Source organism: Miniopterus natalensis, chromosome 1, assembly GCF_054644295.1.
Source record: "Miniopterus natalensis isolate mMinNat1 chromosome 1, mMinNat1.hap1, whole genome shotgun sequence".
NCBI lineage: Eukaryota > Metazoa > Chordata > Mammalia > Chiroptera > Miniopteridae > Miniopterus > Miniopterus natalensis.
This window is the reverse complement of record NC_142081.1, coordinates 43,841,448-43,867,708: the sequence shown is the minus strand read 5'-3', so window position 1 is coordinate 43,867,708 and position 26,261 is coordinate 43,841,448. Positions and strand designations below refer to the sequence as shown.

The 26,261-nt window shown below is 34.2% G+C and overlaps 1 protein-coding gene across 2 annotated transcripts in view; it reads right to left on the bottom strand.

The window, feature by feature from the left end:
• Window positions 1-26,261, bottom strand: part of VPS13C (vacuolar protein sorting 13 homolog C) — a 168,592-nt gene that overhangs the window by 36,665 nt on the left and 105,666 nt on the right. For both annotated transcript variants that reach the window (XM_087821106.1, XM_087821108.1), the window contains exons 49-65: window positions 25,932-26,179; window positions 24,555-24,784; window positions 23,087-23,179; window positions 19,961-20,326; window positions 19,492-19,578; window positions 16,912-17,067; window positions 16,489-16,753; window positions 15,203-15,363; window positions 14,077-14,198; window positions 13,042-13,336; window positions 11,273-11,662; window positions 9,430-9,534; window positions 8,527-8,691; window positions 6,758-6,886; window positions 6,351-6,484; window positions 4,885-5,011; window positions 1,148-1,383 (exon numbers count right to left, since the gene is read on the bottom strand). In XM_087821106.1, the coding sequence (XP_087677232.1) occupies window positions 1,148-1,383; window positions 4,885-5,011; window positions 6,351-6,484; window positions 6,758-6,886; window positions 8,527-8,691; window positions 9,430-9,534; window positions 11,273-11,662; window positions 13,042-13,336; window positions 14,077-14,198; window positions 15,203-15,363; window positions 16,489-16,753; window positions 16,912-17,067; window positions 19,492-19,578; window positions 19,961-20,326; window positions 23,087-23,179; window positions 24,555-24,784; window positions 25,932-26,179 (3,309 nt within the window). The remainder of the gene's footprint in view (window positions 1-1,147; window positions 1,384-4,884; window positions 5,012-6,350; window positions 6,485-6,757; window positions 6,887-8,526; window positions 8,692-9,429; window positions 9,535-11,272; window positions 11,663-13,041; window positions 13,337-14,076; window positions 14,199-15,202; window positions 15,364-16,488; window positions 16,754-16,911; window positions 17,068-19,491; window positions 19,579-19,960; window positions 20,327-23,086; window positions 23,180-24,554; window positions 24,785-25,931; window positions 26,180-26,261) is intronic.

Sequence of the window (26,261 nt, the reverse complement as noted above, 5' to 3'; positions counted from 1 at the left end):
GTTATGTCAAAGAACGAGAGAGAAAAGTGGATTTATATGATTTAAAAATGATTTTCATATTTAGTTTAAAAACACTATGCAATACTGAGCCCTGGCCAGGTAGCTCAGTTGGTTAGAGTGTCGTCCTGATACTCCAAGGTTGCAGGTTTGATCCCTGGTCAAGGTACTACAAGAAACGACCAACGAATGCATAAGCAAGTGGAACAATAATTGGATGTTTTTCTTTCTCTCATTTCCTCTCTCTCTAAAAAAAAAAATCAATAAATTAAAAATTCTTAAAAACCCTATACTACACTGAAATGTATAGCCAAGAGAATATATTACTCATATATACATAAATGCATTAATAATGTATTAATTAATTGTCATAGCATTTATAGAAAGCTTAATCTGTCAGGTGTTGTACAAAGTGCATTATGTACATGATGGCTTTATTAAATTTTTTACTTCACTAAACACATGAACACCAATAGATTTTATGCTGATTATACATGATCACATGTTAACCATTCCACCCATCAGCCTCCAAAAAACGAGTCTTTTACCAAAGTTAGTGTGATTAGAAAAAAAATAAATAATTCAAATATTTTTCTTATACATGTATAAGCAGAACCAGAGAAAGTAACTGGTCCCATTACTTTTAAACAGTTCTAAATAATCACCCATTAACAATTATGTACCCATGTCAAATACTGCCTCCTCTATGAACCTGTTTTCTAACTTATCTGACCCACTGTTGTTGGCCTCTCCTGACCCCTGCCAGTTTCTCCAGCCTCTGATGCACAAAACAAATTAGTTGCTTCTACTTCTGAATTTCCATTGTATGTGTGCATACTTCTTTGTAGCATTTCTGTGTTTTTATCATTCATTTATAAAAATACATATAAACAACTAAGAAAGACGCAAACCTTTTTCTTCCCCATCAACTGAGGATGAGTATTGTAAGGACAAAGACATTATCTCAGTGTCTTTCTATCCTATGTGGTTTTCAACCAACTGGCAGTGAAAACAACTGTTCCGTAAAGTTTCCTGAAAGAATGTATAGTATATCAAATTCAGAACAGGTAAATGTTTACTCATCAAATTTGATATTATGAACTCAATGTCTTTTAAAGATTTCTGATGACTTATCTCCCTCCTTCCATACCTGGTTATCCCAATATATGAAACTTCTTGCTTCTTTTCATTGTTAACCAGTGAAAGCCCAAGACCAAGAAGAGAAAAGGTTATTTCATGATCAGCCTGCTCCATTTCTTCCGCCTGCAGTGCTTTGGAAACCAAGGCAACATCATCAGTGAAAAGCAAAACTCTCTGGCGCCCATCCAGGAATGACACCCAGTGTATCTGGTTGTTTGCATCATATGGAAACTGTCCACGTTCATCCTGGGGAAAAGAGAGACTTTCTATTAAACCCACAAACAGTTTTATTACATAAATCTGAACTACAGTAACAGAAAGTTTAGAAAAGTTTAAAAAGCATGACTATAAATTGGAAAACTCTAACCATCAAAATGACATAAATTAAACTTATAATCTATTTCAAAACATTTCACCAATTTTTTCAAACAATAATAAAGATTGATAGTGTTTAATTTTTTTTTTTTTATACCTTAGTTTGAGTTACCTAGTTGATGCTCAAAAGGCACTTAGCAGGAACAAGAATAGCCTTCAATGGCACCAATGCATAAGATGCTTACTTGTCTCCAAGATGGACAACAGAATGGTTCAGAAGCTTATTAGACCTCAGGTAAAACTAACCTAGTTTATTTTTGTTTAAAAATTTTACAACAGGGCAAACATTTATATAAATTACATTTCACCAAGAATAGCCTTTTTGGCTGAAGGTCTCATATAGCTCTAAAAAATATGAGGCTCGATTTGGTTAGTTTTTTCAGAGATCAAAATAATGATTCCTCTTCGTCTGGGCTTAACATAAATATAACCACAGTTCATTTCAACAGATAGTACAAGTACCTACCTATGTGCTTTTCATCTCATGCTTTCTTAGAAAAACACACACAAATAAACAAATAAAGGATTCCCCAAGAGTATAGAAATAATTTTTTTGTTGTCAGAAACAGAGGCATGGATACAGGGAACAGAATGACAGCTGTCAGAGGGGAGGGAGGAGGGGACAGTGGATGGAAGAAGGTGAAGGGATTAGCCAAAGAACATATATGATTGACATGGACACAGACAACAGTGTGGTGATCGCCAGAGGGAAGGGAGGCGAGGTGAGGAAAGGGAGATGTGGGCAAAGGTGGGAGAAATGGGGACATCTGTAATAGCGTAAACAATTAAAAATAAAGTAAATAAGTAAATAAAATTTATCTATTGCTCTTAACATATCTCAAAGTAGCCTAATCAAATTTTTTAGCTCTAATATGCAATCAAATTGTGTGTTTCAAAGATACCTATTAAGAGGAGGAATTCTTTCTTCATAAACTACGAAACTTGCTATGTATGTTGGTTCAATCTTAGTTATTTCAATATTCTCTAATTCTATTTGTTTTTCATCTATTGGATCTGTTAAAAATTAAACACGGTTTGTTAAAATATCCTCAGGTAATTGTGTTTCACTTGACTTCCCGCACCTAAAGTTTTGTATTTTGATGCAATGTCATTCATTGTGTGAAGGTACAGCTATCACGCCTTCTATGTTATATTATCATATTCTGCTTAATGGTTTTTGCTTTGAATTAGAGTTGTTCAGAAATTAACCTCAACAACTTTGATTTCTTTTTGTATCTGTTTGCCTGTTAAGTCTTTACTATCTCTTCATGTTTATAATTTTCTGTGTTAGTTAGGTTAAGATAGATCTCTTGCAAGTAGCTTATAGTTAGATACTATTTTTTAACTTAATCTGAGTGTTTTTTGTCATTTACTAAAAGAATTTAAACATTTTCACTTATTGACATAACTAACAGGAAACATGGTTTAAGTGGGAAATGTCTTATTACTACGAAGTTAGACAGAAAGTTTTGAATTCTAACCAGCAGTTATAAGTTTCAATCATAAGAATTAGAGATAATATATGAAACATATTAACACATAACATACAATCAATAGAAGGCATTTGCCATCTATATACTCCTTTAGGTTTCCTTCTTTGACTTTAAGGGCAAAATTTTCTTCATTTTCTCAATTGTCTTAAAATTCACTTATCACTGATTTTAGTTCTATTAATTGGTACTGGTTTTTTAATAAAACCATAATCTTTTATCTATATTTCTCAAATTGAAATGTAGGATTAAACAGTACTTATATAATATTATATAATATATAATATTCTGTTTCTCCACTACTCTTTCACTTTTCTTTGCTGTTTTTGTCTTTTATTTCACCAGGCTTTCTCCTATTTCATAGCTGTCTTCTCCTTATAACTCAGTTGAGGATGCCATGCCTATATTTTGAAAATTTTCTTCTGCTCCTGCAGTACCAACTCTTCCAGAGGTATAGCTGCCCTCAGAATATACAGGATAATGTCACATTGTGCTCCTGAAGTAGTTTTTCATAAGCCCCACGTAATATTTGTGTTTATTCATATTTGAGGAGCAAAGACTGGCTCAGCCCTAGTGCTTGCCAATAACGTACGGATTCCCTTTGAATTCCCATGGCATGTCCACCAGGGCCTGACAACTCCCTTCTCAGATCAATTAAACGGACAAAAAAAATGGGCACTGCCTTGCTTCTACATCAGTTTTCATAATCTGGCAGATTACCTCTTGACTGAGGTGCAATTAGCTACTTTTCCTACTGCCTGGTTCTCCGATAGAAGAGAAACATTAAAAACTGCAATCCCCTGCATACACTATACCAGGATTCTTCCTGAAGCAGACTCAATATACAGATTTCAACAGCCTTCTCCAGGATGCTATTCCCACTGTCTCTCATGTCTGTATACTACTTTCTGCGAGTTGTGGTTGCTGAGTGGCACTAAATGTGAGGAAAGGGGAAATAATACCGCAGAGTACAGGGGCCCCCAGTATAGGTCCTATGTCTCTGAGCCATGTAGCTAAGAGTATCAGAGAATTTAAGCCTCTCTCTACCACTTATAAATCTTGAGAATTTCTCTGTTGTAAAAGTAAAGCACAAGCAAGCCAAGAGAGCTCCAACGAACTGTTATGATGAAAATCTCTCCAAGAATCTTGTAACAGAGGAACTATCAGTCTGATTTTTATGGGTATTTCAGAGGGAATATAGGAAAGGATAATTCAGTCACTGATGGCCAATTACCATTTTAAAGCAAAAGCCAATAAAGTTTTTTTTTTAACAATTGGCATTATCAGACAATGGAATATGACACTATATGAACTGTTCATAATAGAATACATTCCTATAGAAACTAGATGATTTCTCATTATGCAAGAGCTATTTCTATATTAGAGAAAGGTTAACAGATGAATTCTTAAGCCCTTCTCAAAGTCTAAGAGTCTAAGAAATAACATATTTGATTTAGTTACCTAAATATTGTTTCAATAAATATTTCATTAAATTTATATGGGAGAATTTGCATACTATAAGACTCCTTTAATTAAAAAAAGATGGCCTTGATTGGGAAAGCATGCCTAAAAACCTCACAGCCAACAGTGGTATGCATATGTTCAAAATAAAGTTGTTTTTCACTTAGCCTTAAAATTCCTTCCTTTTAAAAACAGGTAAATAAAAACGTACTTTGCTGATCTTCACTTGGGCAAGATGAAGTAGGCCAGTAAATGAATTATTTTGACATGTCTAAGATAAAATATTGAACTATTTGGAATCTTAAGTCCAAAAGTAACTTATTTTGAAATATTTCCAATTCATTTTTAGTTCAAAAACTGAAGACAACTATGTGAAGCTAGCTTGTTTGCTTCCTTTGCCATCATTCACATCAAATGATACCTTTAACAGATCGTGTTCCCCAATATTTGCTGCATATCTCCATGTAAGTTTTCTGGTACCAGTAGGATCTGCCCAGGCAAAAAGTCGAGCTTGTCTTGGCAGCAATACCACTTCTTCATGTGACCCACTGAAACACAACCAATGGAAGATTAAAATATCAGCTTGAGAAACCCAGACCCGTGTTTTACTGAGGTAGAAATTTGCACAAAAATCTTATAAAATTGCTTCTGCCTAAAAATAAGTACCCTAAAATGCCCAGTAAACTAATGGTTTTGAAGCTTGAAGTAACAGAACAGTGCCCTTTCTGAGGTTTCAGTATGCTCTAAATTGATGCAGGTAAGATCACAGCAATTGAATTCATTAAGGTAAACAGACTGGTATGTGAGAACACACCCGTAGAAAAGCTGTGAATAGTAGCAGTATTTAAATTTAAACTTTTTAATCAAATACAATTCATAAGAACCATGAGTTGCAGGAAAAAAATTGGGTCCATACTGTTGCCACTCTAAGTGTGGTCCGTGGACCAGCAGCATCAGCATTTCCTGGGGCGAGTGCCGGAAATGCAAACTCCTGGACTCCGTTAAACCCTACTAATCAGAATCTGCATTTTAACAAGATTTCCAGGAGATATTGAAATTAATAATTAAAATCTAAGAAGTATTGTCCCACATAATATAAAAAACTTTCCAGAGAACTAAAAAACAACAAAAAAAAAATAACACAATTAAGTTTCTATCTCAATCTCTACTTTTAAATCTCTCAGTGGATTCAAGCCATGAGAGTTAAGAACAGACAAATCTGTAAGGCATTATTTTATATTTATATATGTAGTTACATATGTAGAATTATTTTATAATAACGTCTTGCAGATTTATAATAATAATTCTTTACAAATACATAATATTATATATTGTAAGGGTTTAAAACTATCATTAGTTTTAAACAAAACCAATAAAATTCCTATCAGTGTGTACTATACATTCAACATGAATACTCAGTGTCCTCCCATCTAATCTTTTACTACCTCTACCAAAAAAAACCTGGATATAAATATATAGGAAGAGGTTCACTAAGCATTATCAGGTTACAAAAGAAGAATGTTTAAACAGATTCACAATTCCTTAGATGCAATTCTGAAATTTATAAAACTCCAAAAGTCCACAGATTTTTCTGTAAGTTTGATGTTGACAGTCATTTGGCAGCAAAACCTGATCTAAAATGATGTGAGACAATTAACAGTTTTCATTTATCCCAATCAGTATAAATATTCCTAAGTTTTGCTGCAGAAATATCAATTTCCTGTGTTTGATCGTAGAGTACTGTCTCAAAACCTGCTGAGGGTATTAGTAGTAAACAGCATGTGTCCCACATTACCCTTCTAAACTCGGAACACATTTAGTCTCAAGTGTTTCCTAGATGGAAATTTGAAGCAAATAAGATTTTGCATGAACTCTTCTTTTTCATACCTCTGTTTATATGTGAGGATGTCCCATGGTGTATGGTTTATTATTAGGGCCGGTGCAGATCCCTCATGGTAATCAGAGAAGGTTATGACAGTTGAATGTTCAGCGGTGTTTACATCCACCAAAATACCCCCATTCTATTATAGAAGAGAGAAAAAAGTACGTGTGAGGTAATGCTTTAACCTGTACTTACATTTAGAATTTTAATCAGCTATGTAGACACAACACTTTGTTTTCTTAAATTCTTACGAAAAGCACACTGTCTCTGACCTCTTACAAATCTATGTATGGCATTACATATTGATACAGTGGTATCTTCAAATAATTACAAGTAGATTTTAAGGCATGCTGTAATTTGAAAGCAAATTTTAAAAATCAAAGATATTTTATTTTAAAACATGAAAACCTACCAGATCTTCTAAGCTCAACAGAGTGCCATTATCCTGTCGGTTATAAAAGAATGGTCTGGAGGATCCTTCACAGCCCACTACTCTCACACAAAGTTTGCCTGACAAATTTTCAGGCCAAAATGGAAGACACTAAAAATATAAAAGTTAATATTAGTCTTAAAACAATTCTGTGCTATAAATAAGACAGTGGTTAATTAAGTTTTCACTTCTAAGTATGATCCTGTTTTAATTACTACTCAGTTCCTTAAAATATTCCCTCCACATCTCATATTAAGATGATTGATAATATAATGACTATGAAATCAAAGAAACTCTATCAGAAGAATATAGATATATTAGTCCATACACCCTTATGAAATAATTACAATATGAGAAACTGAAGAGCTTATGATTAAGAATGTCTCAAATACCTCAAATCTTTAAAAACTAAAATCTTAGTAACACTTTTTATGCATATCTTACTTTAATTCCTAATGCACTATGAATTCTTTCAGAATATCTTATCCAAAATAAACCAGAAAGATAAATAAAGGCAGAGGAGAATCTACAAACCTTGCTGGAAGTACTAATACCACCTACCCAGCTGTCTGACCTTAATCAAATTATATACCTTTTTGAGCCTCAGTTTTCTTATCTGTAAAACTGACATTTTTAGCTTCTAATACAAAATGTCTCTCTGTTAGAGAATAGTGGGTAAATTCTACTTCTGAATAAAAATACTACTGTTAATCAAACTCACATCAAAGATAAAAAGATTAAAAAGATAATGGGCATTTATTTGTTGCCAAGTCTGCGGAGATCATTCTAAGTACCTTGGAAGGCACATACCTCCTAGAGCTCTAAATCTGTTTGTGTTATATTTGGAATCCTTCCTCTTCAAGTTTTGCTAAGTATTTTTTAAAATGATTTTAGAATTTTTTTGAGATATATAGAAGAATGGCTCTATCTTCAAGGTCAGCTGGTTTGGTTGAAAACTCAGGTAAATTCAAGCACTAAAGCTTGTCTTTGCACCTGTCCTCTCCCCGCCCTCCCCTTTTCCCTTATTCTCTTCACCTCCTTAAATCTTACTCACCACCTGCAAAGTTTAGTTCAAATCCCACCTCTTCTATGAAATTTTCCCCTTTGATTTAAATCACAATAATACAGTCATTGGAAGTTGAGATCAACCTTAGAAAAGCATGAGATTAAATTTCCTTCTCTGTAAAGTAAGGGGGTTGAATTTTAGGAAATTTTCAAGGAGACTTCCAGCTCATCCTTTCAGAAATTTATAACCACCTATAACTAGGCATATACAAAATTATTTCCCCATGTGTTAATTTATCTGTTTTAAACCCTCCAACAAGATTATAAGTGACTTGAATACAGAATCCTTTATACTGACTACTGAGACAATACACTGTATATTACCTTTATATCCACGCTCTACACATATAGGAAAACTAGAGAATTAGTGTTAACCACATAGACTGGGCTAGTGATAAATATCATCAACAATTTACTTTTTTTAACATATGCTTACAGTGTGTAACAAAAGTCTTTCAGTAAGAAAACCTTTTAAAAATGCTAGTGGCATGCCATATGGACAAAAGAGCAAGTTCGTGAGGGCTCCTACTACATTGAAAAAAAAAGTCTTTCAAAGTTGGCTGTCCTATTTTAACACAAATATGACAGAAAAGTGAGTATGTCAAAAAGGCATATATAATTCTTATTTATATGTCTATATTTATTCGTACATTTTAGGAGCCAGTTATATCAAAGAAAAATTTTACCTCTGAAGAAGCAATATAGTTCCACTTATTAGTTGGCATTGAGCCATCAGATGCAATTTCACCAACTTCTAGTTCTAATGATGACTTATTTGCAATGGTACAAAAGGGAGTCAGAGTAACTATTCGAGTAAGATTAAAGCTGCTCATTTTGATGCTAACGCCAACCTGTGGAAAGGAAACAAACAAGCTTATCATTTCCCAATACTTTATACAGCTTCTTTGAAATACAAACACACACACACACACACACCCTTTCATAGAGACTTCTCAAAATATTTTAAAATATTATTTCTTAAAGTAACTACTATAAAGTAACTACTATAAGCCATATTCCATTAATGATTATCTACTACTAAGAAAAATTTTGGTTTCTTAGTTTGGCTCCATCAGAAATCAACTCAAAAAATATCAATTAACAATTTAACTAATGATGACTTGTAATAACAGATTTAATTTATTTATAGTCTTTACTTTTTAACATTTCAAACATAAGCTGTTTTATAATTAGTGTAGAGGCTCAAGTTTTGCTGCATTTATTATCTGTTGTTAGTAAAACAAGATAAAAATTTCAAAGTGGAACTAAAACAGTTCAATTGGCATCAGATTGTTCAAATTTTCAGTCAAATTTAAGATTAAAGAAATGTTTGGCAGGGAGTGGAATGGAAGAAGAATTCTAGTATACACTGAATATTTACCAAGTTGCTTATGGATATATTCAACTCACTGTCATAAAGTTTGACAACTTCTGGTTTTGCTATGGTACTACTGGCCATAGAAATTTGTAGAGATAACAGTCCTTTGTATAATACTATGGATTAAAATTTCTGTATCCCTTAGGATCCAGCTGTTGTACTGAAGAAAATGTAAATAAAGTCAAAGGTAAATAAGTGAACAGAATCTTACCAGGTATTCCATATTGTTGGCAGGACACTTCACACACCCATAACTTCCCACTGTATCCAATGAAAAACCATTGGACCAGGCACTAGTCGAAATTTTTAATTGTACCTACACCAGAGAACACATATCATCAGATAAGAAACCTAAAAGACTATATTAATTTTATTTGATGAAAAGTTGCTAGGTCACTAGAAATTTACTTAGTATCATGGGAAACAGAAAAATATAATCAAAGTCATACTGCAAATGGTAACAAAACTCTGAGGGTCAATACAAAAGTAATGTTCTGACCTCCTCATTTACCTATGCAATGAGTATAGCGATTTGAAAGATTTATACCAGTGAGACCTTGTGTTGTTTTAAAAAGAACTATAATGTAAAATAGTTTTCAGTGTCAGACTTATGATACTGAGCTAAGAAATAAAGTTTTAGCACAGAGTTTATGCCTTTAACATCATTCAGCAAACCTTAAGTAAAAGGCACTGTGATAAGCAGAATGGAAGGCAATAAAACACAGTTCCTATCTTCAATGAGCTTCCAACTAAACAGAGAAAACAGGAAATACATATTAATAATTATGATGCAAGATAAAAGCCATACAAAAGGTACAAAATGCTATCAAGGTGAGAAAGTAAAAAGTTTACTTCTGGTTGTGGGATTTAGATCAAGTTTTATAGAAGAGACGTAACTGTGTTCCTGTATTAAGTTCTACCCACCCAACTATAATGTACAAAACCTGAGGACAACCAAAGGTCAGACACATACACAGTTATTATAATACCATGTATTAATATTAATCAACATTCTAAGACAGTAGTTCTCAAAGTGTAGTGATGGACCAGCACCATCAGCATCACCTGAGAATGTATTAGAAATGCAATTATCAGACCCTATCCAGACCTACTGAATCAAACTATGAGGGCTCAGCAATCTATTTTAAATGCTATTTAAATGCACACTGAAATTTGAGAACCACTGTTCTAAGAACATGGATGGGATATCTAGGCCCACTTTAGACTGTCAGAAAATCCTTCACATATTTCAGGCCTGAGCAGAACGCCAAAGGATGAAGAGCAGATAACCAGAAAAGATGAGGAAGAGAGGGAACCAGAGGAGAAGAGGTATTCTAGACAGAGGGTGAGTATACAAAGGCCTAGAGGTAAGGATCTGGGAAGTGTATGGTAAGCAATACCAAGAGGGAAGGTGGGACGGAGGGCAGGGGAGAGATTAACCAAAGAACTTATAAGTATATATGAACAGCCATGGACACAGACAATGGGACAGGCGGGGCGTGGAGTGGGTCATGAGTGGAGGGGTAAGGGGTGGAAAGGGGGGACATCTGTAATGCCCTCAACAATAAAATATATATATATATATATGTGTGTGTGTGTATGTTGTATGTATATACACACATATATATAAAGATATGAGTCTGAAAAAAAAAAGATGGAACCAGAGCATAAAGGACCAGGCTTAGGAATTAGTTTCTCTCCCAAAGGTCTGGCTTAGATCTTCATGCATAGGACTCAGGTAATATACACCAAATTCAACTGTTCATCTTTTGAAATGTCATTTCATCACCGATAAACTACATAAAATCAAGCTTTCTACCCAAAACTACTTCAAGAACAGAAATAATTCTAGAGACACTAGAGAAAAGAGAAACTCGGCCTTGGAGATGGCTGCTGTTCCTAATGCCCACTTGACTGTATTTCTTAAAAGTCTCCTTGGGCCTAATTCATACCAACAGCACTTAGCAAAGAGGTTAAGCATGGTTTTAGGGAAGGCTAATGACTCCCTAGTTTCCAAATTAGGAGTTTAACTTGTTATATCAACCAAAACACACCTTATTTTTACTAAAAATGTTCTTCTTCTTGAAAGAGAATAAAATAATATCTCTAAAATCAGCTGGATGTTTCACATGAATATCTTCTGAACGATACTGGAGAACCCGAGAAGTCTTATTGATTAGCCAGTAGGGGCTAAAGACAGATAGCACAATCCGACTGCCAATTCGTCTGACATGTATTGACAGGTCGACTGTCATCACTTCTGTGGAGTCAGAAGAAAAACACACAAGAAAGAATTCCGGAAGTGTATCACATATACGGAAATGTCCACTCCAGTTTTTGCCCTGATATTTCACCAGAACTAGTTCCATTATTTCTCCACTGATTCTTGAATGTAGAACATCAGCAGTATTGCCTTCTGCTAGCTCATGAGTTTCTGCTGTTCCCTAAAAACAAAGACAAAATTTGCTTAGTGATTTTTAAAAAACCCTCTTGCTATAGCAACATCATATTCTATGCAAATACTAAATAATCTACCAGATACAGACTGACAAGTGTTCAATAAAGTAACATGTTTACATATTATGAATATCCACTAATCACAAAGGACTAAAAAGAAAACACTAAGCCATAGCGAAAGACAGAAACTGTATTTTGTCCACTGGTAGGCCAATGGCCATAAGTTTTGAGAAAAGTCGGATGTGGGCCAAGAATCGAAGACTGGATTTAGGAACGCTGGCTGCTGTCCATTAAAAGCTGTGTCACTGAATAAGCCATTTAACTGCCTGGGATTCAGCTTCACTCTCCATTCGCATACTGTGCCTAACAGTTCCCACATAAATAGTCTAAGAAAAGTGGCATCAAACTATTCTGACAAGGTATCTAAGTAAGGTAGGATTTTTTAAAATGAATAATAACAATAAATTAGGCTTTCTTATTGAAAGCTTCTCTAGTATAAATACTATTTGGTTCATTTAATTAACTTTAGTCTTCACAAATCAGGTTTGGCTAATTGCCTGATAAAGAAAACAAATAAGTTAGGTTCCAAACACTTTCCAGACTTTTGTATGTTAAAATGTGCGACATGCAGAAATTTAAAAATATTTATCATACTTCATTACTAGAAAATGTTCCCTATTATTTAAGATGGACAGTAATTACCTTTAAGTTCAACAGAAACTTGAAACAAATAATCATATTAATTTTAGAATTAAGATGAAATATCTTCTCACTGGCTTTTTTCTGTCCCTTAGCTAATAGATCTTTACTTAATTATAGTCAGTAATGTTGTAATAACTGTGAATGGTGTTAGATAAGAATTAGACTTATTGGGACGATGACTTCGTAAGCTATTAAATGTCTAATCACTATGCTGTTTGCCTGAAACATAATATTGTATGTCAACTGTAATTTAAAAATAATAAATATAAAAAACAAATAAAATAGATTATTACAGTTCTTAATTTACAACAGATGCAGCAGAGTTAGATGATAGGGAGCATGGAGCCAAACAACATATGTTCAAATTCCAGCTCTACAATTTATTAGCTGTAGGATCCTGGGCCTGTCACCTAACCCCACTGTGACTGGAAAATGGGTCTAATAAGAGTACTGCTTCAGGAGGTTATTGTAAGGATTAAATGTGCTAATATATCTACAACACACAGTACAGTGGCAGATGCTATATCAGTTTTTGCTGTTATTAAGATTATTAATGCACTATAAGTATGCTACGTAAAACACTGACCTCAACTAAAAATGCTATAAAAAAACTAGAATTCACTCCATGCAGTAATGAAAATCAAACAAAATGCAAGAAACATACCTCAAGTAAATATCTTAGGGAATATGGGAGAAGATTCCGCAAAGTGAGGGTAGGATAAAGATGAATAATGTACGCTGGATCCCAGTCTTCCCCGTGTGTACAGATATAGCTTAATTCATCAGGCACAGCAATGGTATTGACTATGAGAGGTAAGAAGCTGACTTCTACGGATGGGCACTGCAGCATGCATCTGACTTCCCTGCTCCTGTGAAGTTCTTCCTTCCAGGAAATGTAAGTGGTGGATTCTCTGTACTGATTCTCTAAGATACCAGCTGGCTGAATAAATAATTGACATCTACAGAAAATGGTGGAGAAAAAAGTTTTTATTGAGAACATAAGAAAAAGAATCTCATTAAATCTTATTAACTCTACAAGGTAAGCACTATTATCCCTATTTTTTATAGGTGAGAAAACCAAGGCTAAGAAAGATTAAGAAACTTGCCAAGTCACAATGCTAACAGATGGAGGAACTTTCTGGGAAAAAAATACTCTGTAAACAATGACAATTTTTTATTTTTTCCATTGCTTTTCAGAAAGAGTGGGAGAGAGAGAGAGAAAGCGAGGGGGGGTGGGGAGAAACACTGCTGTGACAGAGACACATCAATTGCTTGCCTCCCACACTCGCCTCAACTGGGGCTGAGGATCGACCCTGCAACAGAGGTGCATGCCCTTGGCCGGAATAGAACCCTGGACTGTTCAGTCCACGGACCAACACTCTAACCACTAAGCCAAACCGGCTAGGGCAACAATGACAATTTTTTAAAATTTCATTTCATATACAAAGACAATAAAATAAAAAAAGGTCTAAGAAATTCTAAAGCATCAAATATACAACAGAAATTTTAATCTGGTAAATTCAATGATAATATAAATGTATTTCTCTATACCTCCATGTATGTCTTAAAGCTGACTTTTACAGATATTTAAATAATAAAAATATAAGGTTACCTTTTCTAAAATATGTCTCCAATTCACAGAATTAAAAAGATATATTATGAACCTTTTAAAGCTTAATATATTCAAGAAAGTATCTACCTATATGAATCTAAAGGAACATGGAACTCCTCTTCAGGTCTTGCTACTCCAATGCGCTCTAATAACTTAACATTTTTAACAGATTTATAGATGATGAATGCAATCGAGAAATGGTTTTTAATCTGTTGGATAAAAAGACATATACTGTTAAAAAGATGCAGAAGTTCAAAAGAAATATGTGAACTGCACACAATTACCTTTAGATATAAAAAATTTCAAGCCCAATATTGAAAGACATTTTTATTGGTAACTGACAATTTTTAGAACATTTAAGTGCTACATATATGAAACTTGATGTTTAAATGGCAGTTTAAAATTATTAGGATATTCACATACTCTATATATTACATGCTGATGTTTACTGTTAGTATATAATGTTATTGTTCAAATACATATTAATCTGGAGGTTTCAGCCACTATGTTTCCTCCAGTAAAGCCTCTTCTCAATGCACTGTGTGACTACACAGAAAAGGAATTACAAGAAAAAAGGGGTACGACTCTCTTTTCTTGACTACAACATGATTTAGGCTGGAGTTAACAGCAAACTGAAAGCTAACAGTGGTCAAATTTTGAAATCCTTTCATTTTTATCTGATGTCATAAGTAGGAAGAAGTTATTTTGCTGACCATATGCTGAAATCTGCAATAATTTACAGAAAATGGAAAAATGGATAAAGCTTTAAAGGTATAAACAGTTATACAGAATGAGATGTGAAATTTTAGGGGTAGGGAGATCATTCTAATATACCTAGACGCATACTTAAAAAAATTTAATCCTAACTGATATACAAATAGAATGAAATGTTATTCTATTTGACAACCAAATTAAATAAAATTGCTCAGTTCTGAATCTTTAAAGGAATAGACAAAAAGCTTCATTACATTTAAACCCAGAAGGCAAAAAAAATAGGCTTTAAATAAACAAGACTGTTTCATCAGACATTTAAAATAAAGACTATTACAAAAGCAAGTTGGACAGGAAACAGCAGCCAGTTTAATCTGCTGTTTACTTCTGAATAATCAGGAATAACCTAATGAAGTTTACTGTATTCCTATATTCGCCTAGATGATTTAGTATTAATCAATACACTTGAAGGGACATGGTTCAGTTCAGTTTAATGCATTACCTGAAGAGGCGAGCGAAGGGTGATTACTTTATTCCCTTCTGCCGCATCAATCTGCACCAAGACCGAGTCAGAATGACGGGCACTGGGATTCCGTACATTGTACAACTGCCGACCAGGCCTAGCAACAGGGACTTTCGCAACTTCTGTGTATCCATGAGGTACTAAGGCAGAGCATAAGCAAGAGGCATTCCAAATATTCATTTAACTATATTTCTCTTAGAATAATCATCAGTGTCAAAATAATGACGAGTATTCTCCCTCATGCCTAGAAATGACCATGCAATATGCTTGTCGAAGACACAGGAACTAACAAAGAAAGAAAACTAGATATCATAAATACTTTGGACCCAAAATAATCTCTCTTGGGGTTTTGAATGTATTAAACCAACAACACCCAGCCGGTGTTGCTCAGTGGTCGAGCATCCACCTATGGTCCCAGAGATGGAGGTTTGATTCCCGGTCAGGACACACGCCCGGGTTTTGGGCTCAATCCCCAGGAGGGGGCCTGCAGGAGGCAGCTGATAATGACTCTCACCGCTGATGTTTCCATCTTTCTCTCTCTCTCCCTGAAATCAATAAAGATATATAAAACAAAGATAACAAAAAAACACAAAATCCGTTTGTTCCTAATTCCCTCAACTATATAGAAACTATGTTGCGTTTTCTTTGTAAGGGTGATAATCACTATCAATATTTTAGGACTTCTGAATACCGTCACTTTTCTTTCCTCATTGAACTCCCATCCTTTTTCAAACATACCACACACTGTATTGTTTAAAAACAAGAAATAATCTAGTTTCTAAGGTAATTTTTAAATTAAGTTTAATTTTCTCAAGTTTAAAGGATGAAAACAAGAGACAAGTTTATCAAATATTTGTTTCAAGCCTTTAGAAATGTCTCCAAATGCATCTTCAACAAAATAATTTTTCCATATTTTGTAAAAAATAAACCCACACCAACAATTCCAAGATGCCCCTAATATATCACCTCACTTAAATGTGGAATCTAATGAACAGAATAAACCAGAGGCATGGCTACATGGAACAGACTGACAGCTGTCAGAGGGGAGAGGGTGGGGGGGACTGGATGAAAGAAGGTGAGATTAGCCAAAGAGCATATATGCATAATCCATGGACACAGGCAAGTGTGGTGATGGCCAGAGGGAAGAGGGGGCAGGGGCTGGGTGGAGGTGGGTAAAGCAGGGTGGGGGGCAAAGGGGGACATCTGTACTAATGTCAACAATTAAAATAAAGTTATAAAATAATACATAAATAAATACAGCATACCAAAGGTCAGAGTGAAGAAGGAGCTTTCTTGACGGCTCAATATAGATAGTTTCCCTTGACGTGAAGGTGCCACGCTGCCATATTCCAATTCCAAATTCTGACCAGCATCAACATCATAAATACCACTTTTCTCAGGGAAGCCCATTACTCTGAGATTATGATTGGGCTGCACCTGAGTGAGAACACCCAGAGCATTTCTTACTGTAAAAGGAGCCTTGTCTTTTAAAGAGTAGTCAAAAGTAGAAGCAGTGCCTTCTGAAAAACCCTGAAAAGGTAAGAACGCAAAGTTTTTGCAAGATGCAAATTTTAAAAAAATTACACTATGACTACATGCTTTAGAAACTACTTTTGATTACAAACAAAATAATCCACATTTCAATTTAAAATTCCACTTGAAATATTCCAAGCAAAAAACAAACATACTTTTGCTAAATTACTGAAAACATTAAGACAACTTTTGGATATTGTTATATTCATTGTATCTCCTGAAGAAATATGAATTGCTGTTTGTGGCTCAGGAATAACAATAAAATCATCTCCTGGCATCAGACTTTTATCCTGGACTGGATTCTTCTTTACCTATGAGGATAAATAACATAACAAGTTTAAGTTACTAGCCAATTAATAATAAAATTAAAATATTCTCAATAGAGTTAAATTCTCCTAAACTAATCACTTTATATTAAGGTTCCCCAAGTCTCATTTTCAAACTGTTCAGTGCTTCACTTTGACTTAGCACAGATCAGCTTGCTTTCTTTCAGTGTGTAGTCAAGTGCAGGGAGAAATGTTTAGAACTGTGCCATGAAAGCACTCAGCTGCAATATTTATCTCCTGTGCACTCCCCAGAGCAAGGTATTACCCAGTGTTGCCTAACTAATTGGTTGTTGAGCAATCTAAGATGACCCTGAAATCTAAACAGCCTTCTTGGAGTTAATATCTGGAATTCCTTCTATTTTTTTACCGCGAACACCTACAAATAAGTGATATGATAAGCTTTCAACCAGCTACCAGACTTTATCACAGCTTTTATTCTGATAGCATTTCAAAAGCCTTATAAAACATTCTTTGTTAGCCTGCTATTTCAGAGAGAGATAAGTCATAAACATTACTTCTACTTTACTGAGAGGAAATTGGGACAACTGTCAAGTGACTGCCCATCTTTAAAATAAGAATCTGTTGCAAAAGGTAAGATTTCCTTCTTTTTTATGGCCAAGTAGTATTCCATTGTATAAATGTACCACAGGGGGTTTTTTTGGTTATTTTAAATTTGATTTATTTTAAATATATCTTTATTGATTTCAGAGAGAGGAAGGGAAAGGGAGAGGGAGAGATAGAAACATCAATGATGAGAGAGTCACTGACTGGCTGCCTCCTGCACACCCCCAACTGGGGATCGAGCTCACAACCCGGGCATGTGCCCTGACTGGGAATCGAACTGTGATCTCCTGGATCCTAGATCGATGCTCAACTACTGAGCCACACCCGGGCGGGCCCACAGTTTTTTTTCATTCACTCATCTACTGATGGGCACTTGGGCTGTTCCCAGATCTTAGCTAATAACCTTTTGTGACAGCATGCATGGGCCTGGAGAATGTTATGCTAACTGAAATAAGCCAGTCAGGGAAAGATAAACACCATGTGATCTCACTTATATGTGGAATCTAATGAAAAAAATAATTTAACAAAGAAAACAAAAACAGAAGCATAGATACATAGAACAGACTGACAGCTGTCAGAGGGGAGGAGGGTTTGGGGGCTAAGAAAAACATGAAGGAATCAAGCAAAAAAAAAAAAAAACCAATAGACAGAGACGACAGTATGGTGACAGCCAGAGGGAAAGGGGAATGGGGGAGGTGAAAGAGGGTAAAGGGGGGATAAATGCAGAAAGAAAGAGGCTTTACTTTGGATGATGTACACACTATGCAATGTGCAGATGTTTTCGTTGAGTTGTATACTTGAAACCTGTATGGTTTTGTTAAACAATGTCACCCCTATACACTCAATAAAAAAATAAAATAAAAATAAAAACTTAATCATGGACACAGATTGCAGGGGGAGGCAGGGAAGGGAAGGTGGAGGAGGGTATAAGAGAAATAAATGTTGATGGATGGAGACTTGACTTGGGGTGGTGAACACATAATACAGTGTACAGATGATGTGTTGTAGAATTGTGCACCTGAAACCTGTATAATTTTGCTAACCAGTGTCATCCCAATAAATTCAATAAAAATAAAATAAATAAAAATATAAATAAATACATAAATAAATAATGAAATAAGAATCTGTTGAGTCCATTCTAGTGCCTCACACTTCAGGCTGCTGGAGAGGTGAGCTGTAAAATTTCTTAAGGGTGAATAATTCATGATCCTGTTAATCTAGAAAAAGTTACTTTGGTTTCTAGATTTCTGAAATGTTCTCAAGGAGGACCATAAGGAGATAACACAAAAGATTTCATGAACTAGAACAGCAGTTCTCAAGTCGTTAGGATCCCAAAGAGCTTCATTTTATGTGGATTATATCTATCAATATGTACTGTATTAAAAACTAAGGCTTACTGCTCTCCACCTTTTGGCTAAGACCAAGTATAGAAACTAAAACTGAGAAAATTTTTAAATATTCACTTAAAAATAGCAATTATAAGTTAACATCAATAATATTTTAATACAAAATAACTATTAAAACTATACAGTGAGAAGAAGGACACTGACAAATTTCTTTAGTGCCTGCCCTACCAGAAGACAGGTGGATTCTCATTTTTCCTTCTGCTTTCATTCTGTTGCGATATCATTTAGTATGGGGAAAATTCCATTGTATGTTCATGAGAGAATGAGAAAAACAATGGTATGTAATGTCTGAGTATAATTATGAAAAGAGTTTTGACCCCCCGCATGGACTCCCTAAAATGACTTCAAAGATCCTAGAGCACATCTTGAAAATCACTGTATTAAAGCATACAAAGAAATGTACACAGTGTCTTTCTACACAAAGATATGTTTTCCTTACATCAAGCCTTAAATTCCATTGTCTCTTCCCCTCCACTCTCTCAATCAGTGGCTCCCAAACAGCATGGGTTTCATTGTAATAGTGAACCTGAAAAGGCACAGAATTATAATGAGAGTCTTTCAACTTTAACCTCGTACTTCTATAATCAGTAGAAAAAAATATTAAGTAATCAATGTTATATGTCAATAACCATTTTAACAACACACCTAAAGACACAAAGAATATATATAAAGACGGTGCATTTTCCTTTACTCTATTACTTCATTGCCAAAAACAAATTATTTATCCAAGGAACCTTTAAAAACTAATGACAAAATAAATAATACCACAAATCAATAAATTAACTGTTAGAATCCATTCATATATATACTTGCTATGGCCATGCACAAACCAAAAAAGCTCACATCTTAGTTCCATAATTATACTTTTGAAAAGCTGGTTTTGGAGATTCTAAATGATGTGGTCATACCTCTAGTGTCATGTCAGCAGAAGCAGCCATGAGGGAAGTCCAGTTTTTAATATTTCCTGAAAACTTTGATTCCGCCAATAATAAAGGTACAGTTTGATGACCAAGTCCACATTCTAAGGTAACTTGAATTGATTCTACAGCAACAGCACAATTTTCCTCTATCAATCGATGGTCAATGTCTTTGAAAGTTTCTGTTATTTCTGTTGCCATGTCAATACCAAGAAACCAAGAGTTATAATCACTAATAGATTTGACATCCCAAAGATTTTCTGTTTCCTTAGATGCATCTTTGAATTCATCTTCTTTTGTCTTTGGAGACATAGCAGCCATGATTGTCATCACGGTATTAAGAATTATGGGTGAAATCTTTAAAAAAGAAAACAGAAAAATTTTTAGAATAAACTCCAAGATACGAAGAATTACTACAAAATACAGAAGTTTAAAAGTAACTAATTAAGATTTTAAATATACTAAGTTCCTAACTTAGTAAGAAAACAGAGAGAACACACAACATCATGTGTCAAGTCAACTAACCCCATAGCAATAATTTTTGCTCACGTTACTCTGGAATTAAGTAACTAATGTTATACATCAATTGTCAAAACCTAAAGTTACACTGCTCATTTCAGAGTAAAACTGTGTTATGTGACCTGAAAAATGCAGAAGTGTAACTGAAGTTTTCATTTTCAATCAGCTGCATTAACTAAATCGAAGTGTGTGATCCTCATCAAGATTTATAATTGGTTTTCATTTGTCTTATTGAAACAGGAAGCCAGAGAATCACCATGATCCCCTTTCCCATACCCCAAGATTTGCAAATTCTACCTCTTATCTTTGAATAGTATATTTGCTCGCCAGTTCATTCCGATCACTGTGCCTTAGTTCTACACTAATGATGTCTTCTGTATCCAGCCAGTGCCCTCTCAACCCACCCTCCACACTTCCATCAGCATGGTTTTTCTAAAACCCAAATCTGGGCATGTCATTCCTATGCCTAAAATCTTCAATAACTTCCCATAACTTTCAGGATAAAATTCAAACTCTCTTTAGCTTAGGATACAAAGTTCTTTGTGACCTTATATCTAATCTGGCAATTTTCAACTAGTGTGCCGAAAGAATTTTTAAAATATGCAATACCTATTTAGTCAGGGGCACTGACCTCTTTTTCCTTAGATTGTCAAATAAAAAAATGACAGCAGTCAATACAACAATAGCTGTCCAGTGTGAATAAACCAAATTATACTTGTTTTTTTTGTCAGACTGGTGAAAAATATATTTTTTGCTATGTGTAGAATTTTAGTAATTAGTTTATGTGTGCCATGAGATGAAAAAGGCTGAAAATCGCTGACCTAATCAATTATCTAGCCAAGATTTCCCAAAGACTGAGGGACACTGGATTAAGTAAGTTAAGTGGATTCTCTTATTGTTCATTCTCACAACCCTTACTTGTTTAATATGCTAAAGAGATATGACTGTTTCGCCAAAAGAAGGATCTAGTATGTACTGCTTCCCTAACTTACCTGTCAAATTAATTCTTTTTTTGTTGTTGTTATACCTTATTAATGTCACCTAAAACTAGTGCTTTCAATCCTATAGTTCCTTCACACCGTTCTCTCTAGCCATATGGGCACCCCTCTAAGTCCTTAAAGGATTTTTCACACTTCTGCCTTGGTGTATATTGTCAGTTTTGTATGGATAACCCCTCCCCTCTCTCTCCATCTAACCTCCCTCAGATTTTCAAAGCTCAGGTAAGTAGCCCCACTTGCAGACAGCTTTCCCAGATGCCCACGTCTGAGTCAGAGGACCCTACTTGTGCTCCCACAGCTCCTTGTGCATGCCTCTAGCACTGAAAGCTGGAGTCACTGATTTACTGCGTTCTCTCTCATCTGTCATTAAGCTTTTTGATGGCAGGGACCATCTATCAGATTTTGTATACCATAATAAGAGCTCAAAAAATGTTTGTTGACTAAATAAATAAGTTGATATACAAAGAAATGGAAAGACAATGCCCCCTAGCATTTTAGACAAAGTGCATACAAATTCAGTTTCCCCCTCATTTACTATTTTAAGTCTTTAAAAAAGTAAATCTGTTAACAAAACAGAATCTAAACTATCCAGTATTTTAAAATACTAAGAGAAAACTGCATCGTTATTTACATGGTAATTCAAATGACATTAGTTTGAGCATTGGTTTAATCACTATTGGCTATTTACCCATATAGCAAAATTACTAGGAGAATTAGTATTAGCCATCTCAATTTTCTGTCCTTTGGACAGAAAGAGAAATAGATTTTGGAAATTATTCTATATCTTCCATTTATAACTAGTCATGAAGTCATACTTAAAGAATATGAATGCGAATGGAGAAAAGAGATTGCTTTTCCAATGCTTTAAATTTGAGAGCTTAAAAAAAAGTAAATCCTAATAATTTATTTCTAGCATACATCTGTCATTACAAATATTTTATAAGCCAAATAAAACAATCACATAATTATTACGATCAAATTATATATAAAAGCCTAAAAATAACTACTACAAATAAAATAATAAAAACCTCATTTTTCCTTCCTTCCTTCCCTTCTCGTCCCACACCATCTCTGCTCTCCCTCCAAACCCAATCTCCTCAACACACACATCAACTATAATTGATAAAAACTATCCTGATCATTTGTAGATATCTGAAAAAACTATTTCAAAGAAAGTAGGAACAAATATTTGCATTAAAGAAAAATGTATTTTATTTTTTATTTTAAATTTTTTTTTAATCCTCATCCAAGGATATGTTTAGAGAGAGGAAGAGAGGGGGAGGGAGAGAAAGAGAGAGGAAGAGAGGAAGAGGATGAGAGAAACAGATTGGTTGCCCCTGTCTGTGCCAGGGCCGGGGATCCAACCCTCAACCTAGGTGTGTGCCCTGACCAGAAATCGAACCCACAGCCTTTTGATGTATGGGACACTATTCCAACCAATTGAGCCACATGGCCAGGGCAAAAAATGTATTTTAATGTTAAAGATATTTATTGATTACAGAATATATGACTAGCATAACGGTCTAGTTATGAGACATCAAAAGATACTGTTAGAAAAATAATAATTAATTTTCACCCAAATAATATGATAGGCACTAACCTTAATTATAAATTCTCCAACTACAATATTTATATTTTGTTTTCCTGAAACCCATGTACATTTTTCCATAAATAGCGAACAGGGCTGTAATACCTAGAAACAAATAAATGAAATTCACATTTTCTTAGTAATAGAACTGTTATATATGTAACACACACAAGAACATCTTACTTCATGTGAGATTTTAACTGTAGTCTCCTACTAAAAGCAAAAAGGCAAATTAGCTGAGAATCTCTTATGAGAGCTCTTCTAAACTAATGCAAGTCTATGAACATTGTTAAAGAACTTTAAGCAGTTCTGATCAATTCCTTTATGATAAATTCTTAACTAATGATGCACATTTACTATTAGAAATTAAAATGTTTCCTTTTCTTAAATATCTTCTAAATGATGCCCACTGTAAAAGCTACTTATAAGATATCTATAAATATGAGCTAAAGACTATGGTAAGATCTTACATTTGTAAACAGGTACATGAGGAAATGAAATTATGTCATTATAATTTTTATGACCGTTAAATCACTTGAAAAATTTTTTTCAACAAATAGTTCTGTTAACACCTTTAAAAAAGGACTATGGTAAGGTAAGTAAACAGTTTCCAGATTGCTTAATATAAGGTCAGCCTTGAATATAATAAGGTCCTTACTAGAATAAATTTCAAATCTTCAAACTTCATTTACTAAAACTATGAAGCCCATTTTCTCATGTGTCTTTAACAAAACAAATAAAATAGCCTTGTACCTGAACTAAATGGGGAAATTAGTACTACATAAAATTTCATTTTAAAAACATTAGGATGAGCTTTTAATGGAGTGATCTTTCTGTGACATGTTAAAAGAAGATGACCTGGCTAAAGAATGTTTCATGATAAAGTATAGACTAAGCCTAGCACTGCATTTCTTTATATAAGCCACTTTGCCCAAAGATAGTTTTAGTTTAAAACACTGTAAGTGGGTCACATAATATAGTAATCTTCTTTAACATAAAATTATCAACTTAACATTAAAAAATAATTAATTAACTAAAATAATATTTTTTTAATTATGTGAAAATATAATTGAATAAAACTTTTAATACAGCAAACATAATCTCTACTGGTCACACATAACTCCAACTGAAATTTTTTGTTATAAACTTTGAGATTTTAATATTCATTCAATGGATTTACTTTAGTGAACAAAAGACACAGCTGAAAAAGAACATCGATTTGCACTAAAATTCAGGTAAGTTTCAACAGAAGATGGTATAATGAAAAGAAAACCAGACTGGAGGTAGTCCCAGTTCTGTCACTAGCAGCCATGGCTAAATCATTTAACATCTTCGGAATTTACCATACTTGTCTGTAAAATCTCAAGTTTGTAGTCAATAATCTCCACAGTTCTACAGAGTTCTCTCATTCTAGGATTCTATGAATCAACCACTGCTGCCATTCTTCGATCTAAGCTTAAAAATATAAGGGAATTCTTACTGTGGTAATGTTTTTTCCTCTCTTTTCTCTGAGGAAAGGGCAAGCAAGCACTTTAAGATCTCTCACAGAAGCCTCCATTATCTGTTCAAGTTTGGATGTTGATAGAGAGAGGTCACATTGGAATGAGGTTGTCAGAGCAGGAGCATCCGCCTTTGTCAAGTTGGCAACAAATACCACTTCTGGATCTGTGATCCTGGCCTTTAAAGTCATATTTGGTCTTACAGAGTCATCTGAAGAAACAACAATAGGAACCAAAAAAGCTATAGTCATGTAAATCTTGTCACTTGAATACTGTTTATTGTTGCTAAATTGTTTCTAATATCCTACTTTAATGGATATGCTAAAGTTAACAATATTAATAATTAATTGACTGATGCATACTAATAAATGATTAACAAATGCTAATGGAGCAAAATAATGTAAGCTGATCCCTCTCACCAGAAGACCATTCCCACTCTGACCTGGCAGGAATATTCTTGTTTTGAAGTTTTTTATGTCAGACTTAAGGTGTGTGCACGTATATATGTGTGTATATTAGGTTATGTTTCAGGGGCAAGGAGGGGAAAACAGAAGGCAAGAATCTCAGGAAGAGGATAAGAGATTATGATAAAGCAGACAGACCATAATGTGTGTTTACATTGAGTTTTTTGCCATAAAGTACATAGTGTCTTATAATCTATACCATAAATACATTAAATGTATATATGAATACAAAGATATGATTACTATTTACTGAAGGTAAATGGAAAAATAAATTCTGACCCTGCCAGTAAATGGTAGTTTTCCAATCTTACTGAGTTACACATTAGAGAGAAAAATGCCTGACCTTAGATGATTATAACGTAACTTAGAAATGACTGATCTACTTGGTAATGCTGGAATAAACAATGAATACAGCAGGAAGTGGTTTCATTGTACACAAAGACCAGACATTTGCAAACACTTCACTGAGTTAAAGGAGTCTAAGGTAATGTCCAGCGGCATCATGCTATTCTCCAATACCCCACCTTCTGTTTTTATCTGTTCAATTGCTATTCAATATGCAATAATTCTTCCAAATATTTTCTTTAAATAAAAGTTCCCTTTTATAATGAGGGGAACCACAGACACAGGTTAATTCACTCACTCTACTTCTAAATGAGTAAAGAACTGTTAATGCAGAGCTGGGAGCCGAAATTTCCTGGCTCCTAATCCTATATATATTTCTGCTCTTACCTGTTTCTTAAAAATCTATGCTTACTAAAATTTTTCTAAAAAATATGTTTAAATTTGAAAGAGTAATTTTACATTCTTAAATTTTCCACTTCTCTTTTTGCCTACTTGTAATTTTTGTTAAAATATACAACTTGTCATCTATGACAGATAAACTCTGCTAACCTTTTTCTATCTTGTTTGCTGCAGAAGTCTGTCGTAGTGGGATCTGTACTTCTTTTGCCATATTTTCCGGACTTTGAGGCATAGCTTTGATAAAGAAATCTGCCACAGTCATCAGAAATTCCACACTGGCACATACATACAGCTTGTCAAGAACAGCATCAAGATGATTTCTTCCATCTTTGCCTTGCTTGTAACTTACATCAATCATAGAACTGTTGGTATCTTGATCGTTCTTCCTATCAATCATTCTGAAAAAATATGCATTCATTATTTTATTCCTGCTAACCTAATTAAAAAGATGAAAATTTTCATAAATATATATACACACAC